This window comes from Aaosphaeria arxii, assembly GCF_010015735.1.
Source record: "Aaosphaeria arxii CBS 175.79 unplaced genomic scaffold BU24scaffold_4, whole genome shotgun sequence".
NCBI lineage: Eukaryota > Fungi > Ascomycota > Dothideomycetes > Pleosporales > Aaosphaeria > Aaosphaeria arxii.
This window is the reverse complement of record NW_022983477.1, coordinates 3,623,341-3,640,249: the sequence shown is the minus strand read 5'-3', so window position 1 is coordinate 3,640,249 and position 16,909 is coordinate 3,623,341. Positions and strand designations below refer to the sequence as shown.

At 49.3% G+C, this 16,909-nt stretch overlaps 6 protein-coding genes across 6 annotated transcripts; 3 read left to right on the top strand and 3 right to left on the bottom strand.

The window, feature by feature from the left end:
* Positions 1-2,409: 2,409 nt before the first annotated feature.
* BU24DRAFT_422884 (uncharacterized protein) lies at positions 2,410-4,001 on the bottom strand. Its single transcript, XM_033528103.1, has 5 exons — positions 3,822-4,001; positions 3,715-3,763; positions 2,958-3,658; positions 2,880-2,902; positions 2,410-2,827 (listed from the first exon to the last, which is right to left on the bottom strand). Exons 1-5 carry the CDS (start codon positions 3,843-3,845, stop codon positions 2,707-2,709), a joined length of 918 nt encoding a protein of 305 aa, XP_033384874.1. The 5' UTR covers positions 3,846-4,001; the 3' UTR covers positions 2,410-2,706.
* Positions 4,002-4,151: 150 nt separating this feature from the next.
* Positions 4,152-9,266, bottom strand: BU24DRAFT_422883 (uncharacterized protein). The gene is made up of 5 exons (XM_033528102.1): positions 8,962-9,266; positions 8,634-8,909; positions 8,382-8,585; positions 4,605-8,326; positions 4,152-4,552 (listed from the first exon to the last, which is right to left on the bottom strand). Exons 1-5 carry the CDS (start codon positions 8,990-8,992, stop codon positions 4,523-4,525), a joined length of 4,263 nt encoding a protein of 1,420 aa, XP_033384873.1. The 5' UTR covers positions 8,993-9,266; the 3' UTR covers positions 4,152-4,522.
* Positions 9,267-10,490: 1,224 nt separating this feature from the next.
* Positions 10,491-11,893, bottom strand: BU24DRAFT_422882 (uncharacterized protein). The gene is made up of 2 exons (XM_033528101.1): positions 11,517-11,893; positions 10,491-11,465 (listed from the first exon to the last, which is right to left on the bottom strand). Exons 1-2 carry the CDS (start codon positions 11,764-11,766, stop codon positions 10,834-10,836), a joined length of 882 nt encoding a protein of 293 aa, XP_033384872.1. The 5' UTR covers positions 11,767-11,893; the 3' UTR covers positions 10,491-10,833.
* A 107-nt stretch (positions 11,894-12,000) lies between these two features.
* BU24DRAFT_391828 (UDP-glucose 4-epimerase) lies at positions 12,001-13,282 on the top strand. The gene has a single exon (XM_033525126.1). It carries the CDS (start codon positions 12,141-12,143, stop codon positions 13,056-13,058), a length of 918 nt encoding a protein of 305 aa, XP_033384871.1. The 5' UTR covers positions 12,001-12,140; the 3' UTR covers positions 13,059-13,282.
* Positions 13,283-13,482: 200 nt separating this feature from the next.
* On the top strand, positions 13,483-14,949 carry BU24DRAFT_422880 (mitochondrial carrier). The gene is made up of 5 exons (XM_033528100.1): positions 13,483-13,729; positions 13,778-13,857; positions 13,917-14,030; positions 14,080-14,391; positions 14,446-14,949. The coding sequence occupies exons 1-5, from the start codon at positions 13,615-13,617 to the stop codon at positions 14,779-14,781; spliced, it is 957 nt and encodes a 318-aa protein (XP_033384870.1). The 5' UTR covers positions 13,483-13,614; the 3' UTR covers positions 14,782-14,949.
* Positions 14,950-15,301: 352 nt separating this feature from the next.
* Positions 15,302-16,871, top strand: BU24DRAFT_422879 (uncharacterized protein). Its single transcript, XM_033528099.1, has 5 exons — positions 15,302-15,424; positions 15,603-15,726; positions 15,780-15,827; positions 15,883-16,110; positions 16,178-16,871. The coding sequence occupies exons 1-5, from the start codon at positions 15,414-15,416 to the stop codon at positions 16,370-16,372; spliced, it is 606 nt and encodes a 201-aa protein (XP_033384869.1). The 5' UTR covers positions 15,302-15,413; the 3' UTR covers positions 16,373-16,871.
* Positions 16,872-16,909: the final 38 nt, after the last annotated feature.

The following is a 16,909-nucleotide window of genomic DNA, read 5'->3' as shown; positions in this document are numbered from 1 at the left end:
AACTCATAGATTCCTTCCGAAACCATCCCCATCACCTGTCATCTATTCCCTTCAACCACCCTCTTTTCCCAAAACCCCCACTCCCACGAACTAAAATGAGGCACGTTTCAGAAGTTAAACGAACTGTTTTCGGACTTTCTTTTGTGGGGGGGAGGGGGAGGAAGTGCAAAAGGGAACGAATGGTAGAGTGGGGGATTCATGTCCGCATTCCTGGCGTTTCAAAGATGATGGGAAAGTGGCATCCCCCCCCCGCCAGCCGGTCGGGTTTACGCAAAGCTCACAAGGAGAGATACCGGAGGATTGGGTCTGTGGGTTCTTTTTTGGGTGAAAGTACCCCGCCTTTCGCTTTGGAATGACTGGAATGGGATGGGGTGGGGTGGGATGGGGAGTGTGTAGAATTAAATCGTATGAAAAGATAATATGATACGACATGAATTTCTTCTTGGGATGTCAAACATGATCTCCATGACTGGTTTAACCCGTGTGAACAGCGCTCGTATACACATGTTTGTCCTGATACTCTTTCATGTACATACGTGTGATGCCATAAATGCATCCTAACGTCTCCCGCATATGTCTAGCCCTTTGTTTATCTCTTTCGTCCACACGACGAACGTAAACGTTAGATGCTAGTCTGAGGTGTTAGTCTACGGTGATGATCTGAGGTGTTGGAGGTAGACGTTAATCTTCACTCTGTTCTTCAATGACCTTTTCCTCGTATACATCCCTTTCTTCCCATGTGATCAACTTCCAGAAGAGGGTATAGATGAGTAGGATTGATTTTAAGGTAGCAATAATCGCACTGGTTATGAAATCCATTTGTTCTTTCTTAACTCTTAAAAAGATAAGTAACGATGGAAAAATATATATAAATATAATAAATAACTAAACTAGTATCGATAATCTCTATACAAGAGGAAAACAATTCCCATCTATTACTCTTGTAAAAAAAAAAAGTGTAGAAACACTGCGAAGAGGGCAAAGGAATAGTTTTATAGAAAGAAAAGACTAGAACAACTAACGCAAAATTATTAACACAACAAGATAGAAATCTATATATGAAAAGACGGAGCTGTAGTGCAACTGTATGTCATTGTATTTATCTAACATTATTGTTATGTCAGTGAACTTACAGTTTTTATTTTCAAGTTTAAATATACTTTTATCTTTACATCCAAGTTAATGATAAAACATTTACTTCTGATATCTATGGGCATTGTTATATAAGTCCCTTACTAGGTTACACACTTGCGCACACGTATGTACTAATTGATTTTTTTTGGTAGCTCACCTACAAGATACCTGATCTGACGCCGGGTTATGGGGGTTTTTGTACTTGTTGGACGTAGAGTCCGTTGTTTTCAACAACAGTACCTGTGTATGTAGGTATCGTGGGAAGGCTATACGTAAATAGTATCAGAACGTTCTTAGGGGGTGTATGGCGGAACTGTATGTCGCTCTCATATGAGGAGGATGGGGAGGGTAGTTGTTGGTGTGGTGGCTTCATCTTGAATCTAGAGCTGGTTGTCATATACGTACCAAGATACTACTTTGCGAAGAAAGACTCGGTCGAATCGAAATTAGGAAAAGGGAGACATCAACGAGAAGTCAACGTAGGGCACATCGGATATTCTTGTAACTTCCTTGATGCGAGCTAGAGAATCATGTTTGGTGTTTTCTTGTTCGTCTTCGAAGTTAATCATACCGATGATATTGCGTCGGAGGTTTAGACGAGAGAATGATTGTTCATATACCTCGTGGACACGATGGACTCAGGGGTGGTGGGGTATAGTGACTCTCAAGCGATTTGAGACACATTCATTCGAGGCTTCATGACGGAATAGTATGGCGGCCCCCTCTTGCTGTTGCTACCGCGGGTCTGCGTTGGTTTTGATTGCGTGTCGATGATTGAAATAGTAGCTATTATTACGCCCTTTAGCATCATTAATCAATCAAAATCTGTTGGCCTGATTATGGAGGAGAAATCAATGTGTGATTTCTTCCAAGATATCTGAAAAGACTATGGGAGGGAAGAAGTAAAGAATCATCGTGATTGGGTATAGTGAAATGTTCGTTTGGGAATGATAACATTCTAACAGATGTCACCAGTGATTACTGTCTGTTCAGTAGGATTTATCTATTTGCTCATCACTCATACCAACGCCGTAGATACTGCGGCGCCTAGACATCATGGGCGCTATGTATGGCATGGCTGCTTCGAAACTCGGAAGTGAAAATAGAAGGTCTGGGTTTCTATTATATTGTTTGATCTGTGAGTGGACATGTTTCTTTCAGACGTCCAAACAATGCTTATAGTGTGGCTGAAGATAGCTGTGAGTAATTCTCGATTTACTTGGTTTCAAGTGGATGAGGTAGGGAATGAACAACTATGATAATCCAGAAGAAACAGTCATGTTCTAGCTAGGCAATTGCTAAGATCGGAATATGCATTCTCCTATCTCTTCCAAGATGACTGCTAGATATTCTGCAAAGAGGAAGGAACAAATGAGGCAGAAGAGGTAGGAAATCAGGCCATTTACGAAGAACCCAAGCAAATACACTCCAGTAAACTTTTTCAGGTAGCAGTAAATACGCTCGAATAAATGATTACTCGAAGATTAGATGACTATGTACTTGAAAATGTCGCAATGAAGCAGATGGAATCTAACCACAATACCAACCCCCCAGACAACCAGATCGAAAAGACTAGAAATCGCCATCGAAGCCGCCGCCATCGTCAAAACCACCGTCGTCCCCGTAGTTGTTGTTCTCGATGTAAGTGTCGCCGCTATCTCCTGCGTCGGCAGCGCCCGCGAGCGCCATACCACTGTCAAACTAGTTAGTATCTCATTTCTTAAACCTATGGAATGGTAACTTACCCCAATAAACCTGCACCTCCTCCCTGATAGTCTGTTAGCAGGACGACTACGTCAAATGGGTTGTAGATTCTAGCTTACGAGCAAGGCGGCTCCACCCAATCCCATCCCCCCGCCTCCCGGACGGCGCCCTGGCTGCTGCTGCTGATACATCGGTTGCCCGTACGGCTGACCATATGGAGCTCCGTAGCCTGGCTGGCCATACCCACCAGGCTGGCCGTACTGCTGATACTGGCCTTGAGGTGGATATCCGCCGTATTGTGGCTGGCCGTAACCCTGCTGCTGGGGCGGATAGCCGTGCCCACTTGATCCTCCACTAGACTTGCCGAGTAGCTTTCCCAAGAAGCTCTTTGATTTCCCCCGATCTTGAGACGGATACATATTCGTTGCGTTCTGCGGTGGATACATGCTTCCTCCTGGTGTCTGGCTCTGAGGAGGTTGAGGGCTGTTTCCGTAGTAGCTGCCAGACTCTCCCCTGTTGAGAGGCAGGCCGTGGCTCTGAGATCGGTTTTGCTCCTCCTCTTGTAGCTGCCTTGCGAGTCGCTCGTCTTCGCTCATACTCTGTCCGGTGTTGTTTGTGCTCGCGTAGGGGTTGTTGCTGGCTAGATGGCTCTTCTCCGTCGCAGGCGTTGATTGAGACGTATTCGATGCGACATATGATGGTGGGGCGCCAGCGGGAGGAGCATCAGGAGCCTCGCCGGGCGGGTAGACGGGTTCTGTCGGTTTGTCCCATTGCGACTTCTTTGTATATATGTTGACGTAGAACCATTCGCTATATTGCTCTGGCCATGCGCATTAGCAGACGCATTCCTCCTCTCAGCAAGTCTGAATTACTTGCCATTCCACACTGCCTTGTATCCTTCCGGTACCTTCGGTGGAGGTGGGCCCTGGGTTGTAGATGAGCTTCTGAACTATTGTTCCGAACTTCCGTCTGGGCGCACTTACGGATGGCGGAGCGAAATCACTCATTTTGAAAGATCGTGACTGCGACAGGAGGGCAATGGACAGGAAATGTATGGGGATACCTGCTGGGGCGAGTGGAGGGTTAGGGTGTAGAAGTGTAGTGGGTTGAATGGGGTCGATAGATTTAGGTATTCATGCAGCTGCAGATGCAGATGGCGGGACTATTAGTTCCGAGCATGAATCGAGACACGAGCTTGCGTCATGATAGTGGCGGCGAGCGGCACTATCGGATCACATGGCCGCTATCGATAACCAGGATGCGATTAGCGCTTGTTTGCTTCATTATGATGACTTGAGGATGGACAATTGATGGGAGGAGCAAGGGAAACGAATGCAATAAATTGACTAATCAAGTATGTGCAAATGGAAAGTCGTAGGGTTGTAGAACGAGCCAAATGAATGCCGCCAGAAAGCCAAAAATTAAGTCAAGCCCATCAAGATGGCGTGTCGGTATGCGCGCTGAATTCTGCTCCAAACACATAGTAAACCAACGCTGTGGGTATGGAAAGCATTGCTAAGCATCTCTCCGATAGCTTTGCAAGCAGAAGTATTCGTACAAATATTAAACCATCGCAAACTATAGTAACTCTTGAAAGGTAAGAAGGGAACGGACATAGACCACTTCGCGTGGCCATGCTTGTATCGGATATCCATGGCAAGCAGTCTGCAAAGTCCCTTGGTGTTTACTTGGAGGAAGTGAGATAATCAGCTGCCTGTTGATTTTTTAGTGATGGTCATGCCAGAATCGTCGGGCCCATAGCCTACCTTGTTGATGTCGTAGTCGTATTGCTCAAGTGCGGAAAGAGCATCGTTACGAGCGTAGCCCATACCGGTCAATTTCTTCAAGATGGGGTCATCATGCTCAGTACCGCTGCTAATGGCACGACCAAGCTGAGGCATGGCCGGTTTAGACAAGGAAGAGGAATCTTCGCCGTCGAGCGAATCAAAGACAGATTTTCCAGCATCACCAGAAGACTGCTGTGGGCCTTTCTCGTTTTGAGGTGTATCTAGACCCGAGAAGATTGCGTCCCAATCCTGCGAGGATGAAGCGGTTGGCTGCTGGGTTTTCGGCTGACTGAAGCTCTGTGAAAGATGCTCGAAATCGCCAAAGCTATCATCGCCAAAAGCCTTTCCGGTGGGTGTTTGCTGAGAAGCCATTGTATTAGACTTTGACGCAGCGGGTGAGTCAAATACTGGGTTAAACTCATCAAATCCCTCACGATGCTGAGACGACAAGATGAAATCATCATCGGTTTTATCATCTGCCTCCTTTGCATCGGTCAGGTCGTCGAAACCAGCATCGAAGTCGTCATTGAACATAGACCTGCCGGCCTGGGGGGCATTCGTTGGCGGTGATGGACCTTTGTTGGTCTCACTGGTCCCCTGAGAGACTGCAGATTGATACGTGTCTGATGGGACGGTGGATGATGGAGTATCAGTCGGAGGAGGAGAAGTGGCAGTGGGCTTGCTAGCCGAAGGAGCACCAAACAAAGCTGCGCCCTGGCTTCCGGCAGACATCGTGCTGAAAGAGCGTTCAGGCGACTGAGAAGCCACAGGAGGAGAAGTCGGATCAGTACGGGAGGGGAGAAGTCCTCCGAATTCTGGGGGGAACTGGTTCGAGCCGGTCTTGCTAGGGACACTTTGATCATAAGTGGGCGGAGACTTCTGGGCTCCTGGCGAAGGGAGACCGCTTGTGCTGGAGTCGAGACGAGTTGTCGGAGGTGGTATGGCGGGTCCGTCAGCGCTGAATGCAGATCGCTGTTGTTGCGACTGCGAAGTAGAGGGCCTCTGTTGTTGTGGCGAAGTAGACGTGAAGTTGTCTGCAAAGCCCGGTTCGCTGTTGCTATCGCTGTCATCATCGCGACTAAGATCCTCAATGGGAGGGAATTCTTTGTTGAACTTCTTAGATGTTGAAGGATTACCGTTGGCAGAGCTAGATTCATTGCCCTGGCGATTTGCGCCGAAGCCGGCGAATGCGGAATCGAAATCGACCTTGCTGGACGCTCCACCACGATCAGAATCCTTGGATGCTGAAGAGAAAGGATCCTTAGACTTGCTTTGGCTGCTAAAGCTGCTCTCTCCTGTGGGGACTTGCTGCAAGGGAGAATGCGTGTCTCTGGGGAAGGCGCCCGGAACATCGTGTCCAACAGCGGGAGCTCCAAACCCGGGGAATGTATCTTTACGTTCGTCGTTCTTTGTGCCTGACCTTTGGGTGTCGCTCGTGACGCTAGCAACTGGTGACGCAGTTGTATTTCGGTCGAAGAGTGAAGGCCCAAAAGCATCGGTCTCAGTCTTCGAGGTGCTGGACCGTTCAACGCTAGGCTTCTCAGGGACCGGGGTCCCTGCTGGCGAGGCCTTGGTAATTGTAGGCGTCTCGTTGCCTGGACCACCGTACCTACTAGCAGGGGCAGACACCTTGACGGATGAACTGAAGGAATCGGACCGTGGTACTGTGTCTCTCAAAGGAAGGAAGCTAGATGCGAATTGGCGTGACTCTGGAGGTGCTGGAGGTTCCCCACCCCGAGGAGAATCCTGATAGGTAGTGGATAAAGGAGGCGACGTTGAAGGCGTCGGAACATCTGGACCCTCTGACGAGCGAACGGATTGACCAGACGGAGCGGAGAAGGTCGGAACCTGACTGTGGCTATCAGATCTGAACGACGTGGGAGGGACGGTGCTCTGAGGCGAGGCAAAGGTGTTCCCGAATACGCTATCAAAGTCCTTGTGCGTGCCTTGCGAAAATCCCGAAGGAGTCATGGTGTTGTCTGTAGATGGTTGAGGCGACCTCCTGAAGAATGGGTTGGTGTTGTGACTAGCCGTAGAAGTCGCAGGGCTGGCTACACTAGGCGTTTGGGTTGTAGGGTTGCGAAGTGCTTCCTCGGATGCTTTGGCGAGGTCGCTGATCTCATTCGAGATCTTCTCCCGTTCATTCTCGTTAGTTGCCAACTGCTTCTTGTTGATGGCGACAAGACCCTTCTGCTGACGCGCGTCGGTGCGCATCTTGTCGAGTTGTGGGCGGAGCTGTGCAATCTCAGCGTTAAGAACCCGGATCTGCTCTTTGAGATTGGCATTTTCGCGTTGGTCCGTCTCGAGCGCAGAACCAACTTGGCGGTATTGGCCTTGAAGTTCCTGGTATTGCGCCTCGATGACGCTCAGATCTTGCTGTAGTTTTCGAGTCTCATTCTTGGAAGTGGCAAGCTGATCCTCCAATAGTTTTACGTTCTTAGCTTCCTGTTCGTACTGAGTCTTGAACTGGGAAAGGCGCAATTCTAGGTCCCGCTTCTGATTGTTAACACTATTGAGATCATGCTCGGTTGTGACCTTCTTGTTCTGCACTTCATGCATCTGCGTCCGCAGTGTGCTCATCTGATTGGACATGTTTGCCAGCTCCGTCTGGTCCTGAGTTAACTTCTTGTTGATATCTGGATCACTTTCACCCAGGAGATCGTCCATGGGTGATGGCTGATTGGGCTTAGGTTGCGTCGCCGATGATGCAGATTGACCAGTGGACTGCGTCGTAAGGGTTTGACCGAATGAAGAGCTCGGCATGAAAGGCTTGAATGTCGACGCTGGATTGCGTGGAGCAGGAGCGAATGGGTGAGGAGAGGTTGGCGACGCTGCCTTGCTTGCGAATGGGTCCGAGTCGAATGGTTTGCTGAAAGGCGCGGATCCGCCAGTGGACTGTTGGACTTGCGCGGGAGCTGCTGCTGGGGGAACAGGATCCGAGAATGCATCGCCAAGTCCAAAAAGATCATCCGCAGCTGACTTTGGCTGCTGTGGTGGTGCGAAGGCGGGAATATGGGAGTCCTGGGTTGGCCTAGCTGGTTGTGACCGCACTTGGTTCCTCATGGAAGGTGGCACCAAGTTAGGTGGCAACGTAGTTGGGAGCTGTTTTCCTGGGTTACGCTGCTGTCTTATCAGGTACATGGCCACTGCGAACTCGTCCCTGCTCAATTGGCCTTCAGAGTTGATGTCTGCGAGATCCCAGATACCCGCAAGAACATCCTCGGCGAGCCCAGAGTCGCTGAAGAATGATACCGCTTGTTCACCAGTGATAAACCCGCGGCCATATGTATCCACTTTGCTGAAGAGATTGTCGTAGGAATCCTTCTCTTGTGCACTAATCAACCAATCATTCCCAGTTGCCTGGGCTGATTGCGTGGGAGGCGTGCCATATTGACTATGGGAGAGTGGGCTACTGCTCTGGAGTCTGGTGCCACTGAATTGACGAGGGATTGGATCTTCGGGTCGGCGGCCAGCTGGAGCAATTGGAGCTCTGCGGGATGCAGCCTCAAACAACCCTGGGGGCAATGTGGTCGGAAGGGTTTTCATCGCTCCAGTCCTACAGGACGCCAAGAGATGCATGGCGATGGTAAATTGTGTCACACCGAGGGCTCCACGCTGCTCTGTATCCGCCAGATTCCAAATCCGGCCCAGAGTTTCGTTGGGTAGCCTTGCCTTCTCAAAGATCTGTTTAGCATTTTCGCCTATGAACATTCGTTAGCGATTAACCCTAAAAGGAGACTAGTTAATTGGCATTACCTGACAAGATACCGTTCTGTGCGCCTGATTTCTCAAAAAGGCTTGCATACTCTGCAGCTTTTGCTGGAGTAAGTTGAGGTACTCGTATAGGCCCGCTGCCGCTGATCTGAGGTTGTAGGGTTCCAGGTGGCGGTGGAATATGGGTCTGTACTGGTGCTGGGCCGGTAGGAATGGTGAGGCCTTCGAATTTCGGTAGCGGACCAGCTGGCCTTGTTTAGTCACTGAGCGCCTATGGATTAAGAATCGACTCACGCCTGAAAGCTAATTCAGCTGATGGATCTCGTCCAGCTTGATAGTGGCCGATCAAGCGCAGGACCTGGCAGAAACCAGAGGAGGTCAAGAGACCGCGGTTCTCCGTATCAGCAATCTGCCATATCTCGCCCAAGATCGCAGGTTGCAGTTTGGTTCGCTCGAAGAACTTGACAGCGACTTCGCCAGTGACGACACCCAGCTTTTCAGTATCTGCCTGTTGGAAGAGGTATTGGAATGCGCGCTTCTCTTCGGGGGTGAGGTTGAGAATGGGGTGATCTGCGACACACATTAGCTGCTGCTTTGCGCGTACGGGGGAAGCGCAATATACTTAGTTCCGCGCCGCCCGTGAGGTCAGCCATGGTTTCAAATCGTCAAGCAGCGGAGCTCGAGGATGAGAAGAAGTGCATGCACAGAGGCTGAAGCTCCAGGCTGCTGTGTAATGAGGCGGGGAAGCTGGGGATACGCAAGGCGCCCAAAAGAGAAAACACGGGGGGCTGGTAGTGGACCGGAAGGTGCAGCACGACTCAGAGACAATGAGGACCGCCTCCGCAGTTCAACGAGCAACGGGCGAGATGAAGATTAAAGAGTGAGTTTGGGGAGATGGAGACGACAACAAGGACGAAGTGAGTGCTTCGACGTTGTAGTTGTCTAGCTGGTGCTCGGGCCATCAAGGAGCTGCAGGCGATCCGACCTTGGATTGGACGAACCAACGACGAGGACGTGGACAGTCGCTGCTCGCTCGCTTCCTCTTAATCATCTCTACTTTCTGCCCATGTAGCCAACCTCAATAACTATCCCCTCATGCACCACACTTGACTCTTTTCCTAAGTTTTATGAGATTGTAATCAGACCTCTGATTAGTGATACGTAAGGTAGACACTCGCGGCTCCTCCAATACAACTACTAGCTCGTCGGATATTGACGTAATGTGTAAATGCTAGCTACGAGGAAGTATTGAAGTCCTATACGACGACTTGTCATCCAATTGTGCAATTGAAGGTCGGAACTTCAGAGGTCATGCGCAGACACTTACGAGTAAGACAGACGACGAATGGCAAGACAGATTTATATCTGCATTGAGCTGTCAAGAGGGCACCAATAGAATGCTTCAACCCCCAAGCTGCCGAGACAGCCCCATTGCTACTGAGCGTTTGCGGAACGTACTGAGAGTCGATCAAGTCTAGTGACACAAATTAGAGTTATAGGCTGCCACTGCTGTATACACTCCTTGCGGCTTACTCTATGACAATAAACACTGTTCCTTGACTACAACAAAGTTTCATAGTCTGGCAGCACTTCCGCGTTCCTCCAAAGTTGAGGCATGCCACGTTAAGGTTCCTATCATCATTGGCAACTACTATCACAACATAGCGGAAACTCCACTTTTGGGACACCGATTGGTCACTGTGATCAGAACAACTCCCTAGACGCTGTTCCGCCCATAGTGAATCTGATACAGTCTTCAACGGCGAGACTTGAATCATGATAGCGATCAAAGAAACCTGAAGTCGAAGGGTGCTTTGATGGTCTGTTAGCCGACGACTTGGTTTCTAATTCTTATGTGCAACCCTGTCTTGTTTTTCTGGCTAGACCCAATACAAGCACCGCATACAGCTAAGATATGCCTCCCTGAAACAATGTGTTTGAGTAGCAAAGGAGGTGGCGAGGTCACCAGAGGTTCAATCTTGCAATGAGTGGGAACAGGGGAGACCACGCAACGAAGTTGTTAGAACAGAAAACTGGGGGTATCCACTTTGCGTCCAATTGCCAGAGCAGATGAATTTCTAAGATGCTCGTTGGTCATTGGTTAGAAAGGACTCAATATTATAGTCAAAGAGTGGACTGCCGTCGTATATCGTGTGCAGTTCAAGTCGATAGTTGTCCTTGACTTCCAGCCTCTTTCGAATCTGCTATTGACACTCCTGACGCCGACTTACATTCAGCTAGAAGCTGAGAGAAAAGATGTTTATTGTTTACAGAGTGTAGGGGTTAGTGGTAGTGATACAATACAAAAAGAGCAGCCGTAACCCATTGTGCCCTACATTTTGCGCCTGTCATGAACTTACATAGCTTACTGGGAATGAGGCCGTGGAAAACTGTCGACCGCCGCTACAATGGCTATTGTGATATGCATGACCAGGTTGCCAAGGGTATTGGTCCGATATTGAACCCAACCTTTGATTGACATGGCCTTTGCGGTCTATGAATGCCTTCCTCTGCCGGAATCATTGCGATTTGGCCTCCGATCACAGTCACTCCGAACGAAAGCTAGACTGGGGACTGCTTCTTCGCCTCTCTTTCCCCATGCTCGCCCAAGGAGCCAATCAGTCACACTGATGACTTTGGCCGTTTTGTCCCAGTTGCCATTCTCTTCGGCACGTTCGATGGTGTGATTGATGATCCGTCCTTCTTCATCGAACTCGAATACAAAGATGCCAGTGAACTCTTCGTCGTGGCTGCCAGATACTGACGACGAGCTGGAAACCTTTCCTGATGCTCCACTGACCGACTTGTTCGCTGTATCTGACTTGCCACAGGTCTTCCATTTAACAATCAATTTTTCATGCCGGAGATGCGTTGGTGAGCATGACCCTCCATTTTTAACCATGCGCTCGGATAGTATTGCCAACTTCACATTCCCTAGCACAGGGACTCGACCCCAAGCCACAGGTGCTGTCCATAATGCTGCTGTATATGCAAGTTTGCCTCTCACGGTCGGTAGGTGGGGATGAGTCGACGGGAAAAGATGAAGAGTGATGTGCGGAGAGAGTATATCTTGTGGCAGAGGCGACACTAATAATTCGGGAAGGCGCTCATGAAGCATACGAATTGCTATTGACCGTCAGCATGGCCTCATGGCGCAAGGGTTGTATTGATTCGTACTTCGACCCAGCTTCAGCGTCCGCTCATCCGGTGGCCGTATATCCGAGTTCGAGGAGCACAGTGATACGGTAGTACTGGTGAACCATGTCTTGGAAACCGAAGCTTCACGTGGCCGGATGTTACTGAGTGTTCTTTGGTATTGCTTCAATCCTAGCAGTCGAGGTGCGGTAAGGTGGTTCGATGCAAGTCGCGAAGAAAGCTGCGCGCGAGTAGACGACGAGAATAACCTCCGCATCAGACCGGCGGTCATCTGTACGGGCCGGCGACCATACGTAGCAGTGAGTAGCGTAGGATACTTGTTAGACAATTATTGTGATGGTGCGGCCAACATAGGTGTGTAGAGTAGAAAAAAGTTGCTTCCGAGGCATGGGGTTTGCAGAATCGATAGAGAGCCGGAGTAATGACGTGGGGAGCTAGATGGGCATTCGCTGGATGGTTGCAGCCAATGGGACGCGGCCATTACTTACTCTCACCACCCCGCCCCGTTGACTACAAGTAACGACGGAAACCATCAATCAGTTGTGGTGATCATATAAAAGTTAAACATTGTTTGTGTGTACAGTCTTACAGTCAATTCCTTTTCACGGCTATTTTGGTATACTCGCTCCATTCTCCATTCTCATCATGTCCTCATCTACTGGAAAGAGGGTCGTGTTCACAGGTGGATCAGGCAAAGCAGGAAGGCATGTCCTACCCGCCTTGATCCAGCGAGGATATGAAGTGCTCAATCTCGACCTCATCGATTTTCCAGACCCTGATGCAAACATCTTCACGCTTAAGACCGATCTCACCGACAGTGGTCAAGTTTTCAATGCATTGACTACCCATTTCAACTTTTCTGGGTATGAAGGCTCCCATGTACCAGGGCCACCAGATGCAGTCATCCACTTTGCAGCATATGCCCGCAATATGCTTGTACCGGACAATGAATGCTTCAAGGGAAATGTCACTTCAACCTACAATGTCATAGAGGCTGCGTGCAAGCTTGGTGTCCGCAAAATAATTATTGCCTCTAGCGAGACAACTTACGAGGTGTGCTTCGGACAAGGAGATCTCGACTATAACGCATTTCCACTGGACGAGGACGCAGATGTTAACCCTATGGATACATACGCCATTTCAAAGCTGTGCGGTGAACGAGTCGCCAGAGGGTTTGCGAGACGATTCGATGCAGACATCTACGCCCTGCGGATTGGCAATGTCATTGAGCCACACGAGTATGAGCGCGACTTTCCCAAGTATATCAGTGACCCACGCTGTCGAAAGCGGAACGCATGGTCGTACATTGATGCCAGAGACCTTGGACAGATTTGCGATTTGTGCGTACAGAAGGATGGATTGGGGTTCCAGATATTCAACGCGACCAATGATACCATCACTGCTACATTTCCGACACGTCAATTCTTGGAACAGTGGTGCCCCAATACACCCATCACGAGAGATTTGGAGGAATGGGAGGCACCATTGAGCAACCGTAAGATTCGAGAGGTGTTGGGCTTCAGAGAAGAACACAACTGGCGCCAGTATTACAAGGCTGATTGAGCGTGAACTGTGACATAGAGCATTGGCAAATAATACGTAGCATTTTACACTTCTCCTCCAATTTATTCATGATGGTATTTTGTGAACTGTGACGCCCCTGCATGGGCGTGATTGGCGATGTGATTGAGAGTGGGGTGTACTCCTCAAGGTCAGGATGCTCTTTGAAGTGTCGAAATACGTGTGGAAGACTCGACATGTTATGAAATTTGGTGCATATTTGACTCGACAGATAAGTGGGTAGACTAGAATGGAGTCAATAGACATCGTACCAGGCCTTGGTTGTAGGCGAGCAGCTATCGTTGGCGTGTAGTAGTTGATCCTAGGCAATGGAACAATCGATTTCTTCGCCCAAAGAGGCTAGCGTGAAATTCGTGCAATCATGCGCCGATACCGTCGAAAAAAACAATTGGATTCCCAATTATCCCCAGCTTTTCCGAGTCAACAAGTTTCGCAGCATCACTTCCATTGCTATCTTCCTCGTCCTGCACCTCGAAGTCTTTCCCTCATTCTCTTCCGGTTCACTCTTTAATCTGTACCTGCCTTATTTTACTGCGCTATGTCCCCCTCAGTGTCAGATGCGGCTGCGAAGGCCGCGGCAGCAGTCGCAGCACCATCTTCTGCAGCGAAAGAGTATAAGAAGGAGTCGACAGCAGCCCGATTTCTTGGTGCAGGTATGCCTCACTAGGACCGTCTACAATGATTGAAGTTCACACATGCAGGATGTGCCGGCATTGCGGAATTGATGGTCTTCCACCCAGTCGACACAACAGCGAAACGACTGATGAGCAACCATGGCAAGGTGCGCATTCAATATACCCCAATGGATGAACCAGGAAGAAAGACTGATCAGGACACTAGATCACATCCGCTTCGCAGCTCAACTCGGTCGTTTTCAAGGACAAGGCGAATGCTTCTGTTGGCGGCCGATTCTTCTCGCTTTTCCCTGGTTTAGGTTATGCTGCAGCATACAAAGTACGACCTCTCGAGCCTATCGATCGATGCATATGCTAACAGTGCATAGATCCTCCAGCGAGTTTACAAGTACGGTGGCCAGCCCTTTGTCAGGGACTACCTGGCAAAGAACCACGGTGACAGCTTCGATCGCACATTTGGCAAAGGAAATGGAAAGGCTATCATGCACGCCACAGCCGGAAGTCTTGTTGGTATTGGAGAGATTGTTCTCCTTCCTCTGGACGTCTTGAAGATCAAGCGACAGACCAACCCTGAGGCCTTCCGAGGACGAGGCCTCTTCAAGATCATTGGTGACGAGGGCTTTGGTCTCTACCGTGGCTGGGGATGGACTGCCGCACGTAACGCACCTGGCTCATTTGCGGTATGCTTACACAATTTTCGATCCATTAGGGTCTAGGACTGACGAAACATGTAGCTCTTCGGAGGTTCTGCTGCCGCTAAGGAGTACTTCTTCAAGCTCTCCGACTATAATGCCGCTACTTGGAGCCAGAACTTCGTTGCCTCAATCGCCGGAGCAAGTGCATCTCTCATCGTTTCCGCTCCTCTTGATGTCATCAAGACCCGAATTCAGAACAGGAACTTCGAGAACCCTGAGAGTGGCTTCAAGATTCTGTCCAAGATGGCTCGTAACGAGGGATTCTCTTCATTCTTCAAGGGTCTTACTCCCAAACTTCTCATGACCGGACCTAAGCTTGTATTCTCCTTCTGGCTAGCACAGACATTGATTCCTGCTTTCAACAACTTGCTATAGACGGACGACTCACAGAATCACTAGCGTAATGGCTTCTCACTTGTATTATAGATAATGTATTGGGTTTCATGATGCCAGGGTAATGCAGATATGCTGCATTTACGGAGGAAACGGTCTGCGATTATATCCAAATCCATAGTGTCTGGGAAACATAGAAGAACTTCTCTCTCCATTCCGCAACATGTTTCAAGTGTGAATCTGAGTTCCGCACAGACTGTAAGCATGTCCACACACACCGTGACCTTCCAAGGCAGCTAGCTCAAAATCACCGCAAAACCACGTCACGTGAACAATCCTCGCTGATGGGCACATGCTAGAAATTCCTATTATAAACAGGGTTTTTCGAGTGCAGAGGTCAGGTGTTAAACAAGGTGTTAGACCTACTCTCTCAGGCCGCGGTACTGTTTGTACGTACGTGATGTCGAGGTCTTAAGGCGTCTCGGCAACCTAGGGGTCCGTGCCCGTCTTTCACTCTCTTGGGATACAACATCTCGTAACCTCACTGCCCACCCTCCACCTTCTACATATACCCTCAACTCTGCGATCTCTTTTATGCTCAGAAATTTGCTTGCGATAACGACTACGACTGAGACGCCACTTTCCTTCCTTCCTTCAACGACAACTTAGCCAACATGAATCCTGAGTAGTACGTAACCTCCGGCCCAGCGTGCAGCGCCACCGCTCTCGCAGGACTATCTCGTAGTCGAGCTGTTGTTTTGCTAACTAGAGTATCACTAGAGTTATATCTGCGCCCTACCTGTGGCTGTCCGGATCGGTGCTCCCCCTTTTCGACTCCTCCGCTGACCGCTTCGCTATCATAGATACGACTACCTCTTCAAGCTGCTCCTCATCGGTGACTCTGGTGTTGGAAAGTCTTGCCTGCTCCTCCGATTTGCGGATGATACTTACACGGAGAGCTATATCTCCACCATCGGTGTCGACTTCGTAAGGATACATTCAGCCGCTCGTCGATTATCCACCTACTAATCTGGCCATAGAAAATCCGAACCATCGAACTTGATGGCAAGACCGTCAAACTACAGATCGTATGCTTCCCTTTTACTTCGAATCCAGCGACGACAAGACTAACTGTTATCTTAGTGGGATACTGCCGGTCAAGAGCGATTCCGAACCATTACCTCATCCTACTACCGTGGCGCCCACGGCATCTGCGTCGTGTACGATGTCACAGACATGGACTCATTCAACAACGTGAAGCAGTGGCTTCAGGAGATCGACAGATACGCCACCGAGGGCGTTAACAAGCTTTTGGTCGGCAACAAATCCGATATGGCAGACAAGAAGGTGGTGGAGTACACGGTAGCAAAGGTGGGTTGAAAAACGCGATAAGGGTGTTCCCCGAGAAGGGCATTCCAGCTGACTATGTGGATTATAGGAGTTTGCGGACTCCCTTGGTATTCCGTTCCTCGAGACCTCTGCGAAGAGCGCTACCAACGTCGAGCAAGCTTTCTTGACGATGGCCCGCCAGATCAAGGAGCGCATGGGAACCACAACTGTCAACAACAAGCCAACGGTGCCTATCGGACAGGGCCAGGGTGTACAGAGCGGATCTGGTGGAGGCTGCTGCTAGAGTAGTAGAAGAGCGTAGTCCGGAGATGACACACAGTTCTAGGCGTGGGTGTTTGTCCGGTGTGGTACATTAATGCTCATGGTTTCTCCTATCCGCCGTCCATCATTCCAGTGTTCCATGCATGGCTAGAACGGGGCTTGTCAGTTTCTTTGTTGGATTCCTATGATTTCGGTATCAAGTTTGCTGCATCCTGAGAGGACACGGACGAAGCGGCGGAGGAACGCGATGTCTGTGGAGGTCCCCGGTCGTTTTTTTCAGGTGTAGACTGCTTTTTGTCATCGACCATCTTGTGTTGAGCACCGGATATTTTCCTTCTCGAGTCTCTTAGTCTGGGCAAATCATAACCGTCATATACTTGCGATCTTCTGTTAGTTACATAATTGTGATTTTCTATTCATCAACGCAGAGTGACTGATTGGTTTGAAAGATAGCATAACAGAAGCATCGTAGATCGAACCTAGAGGCAAGCCTGAAAATGCCAATGCACGAAATGTCTCGAAACATGTATAGTATATATTCCGAGCATGTGGATTGTTT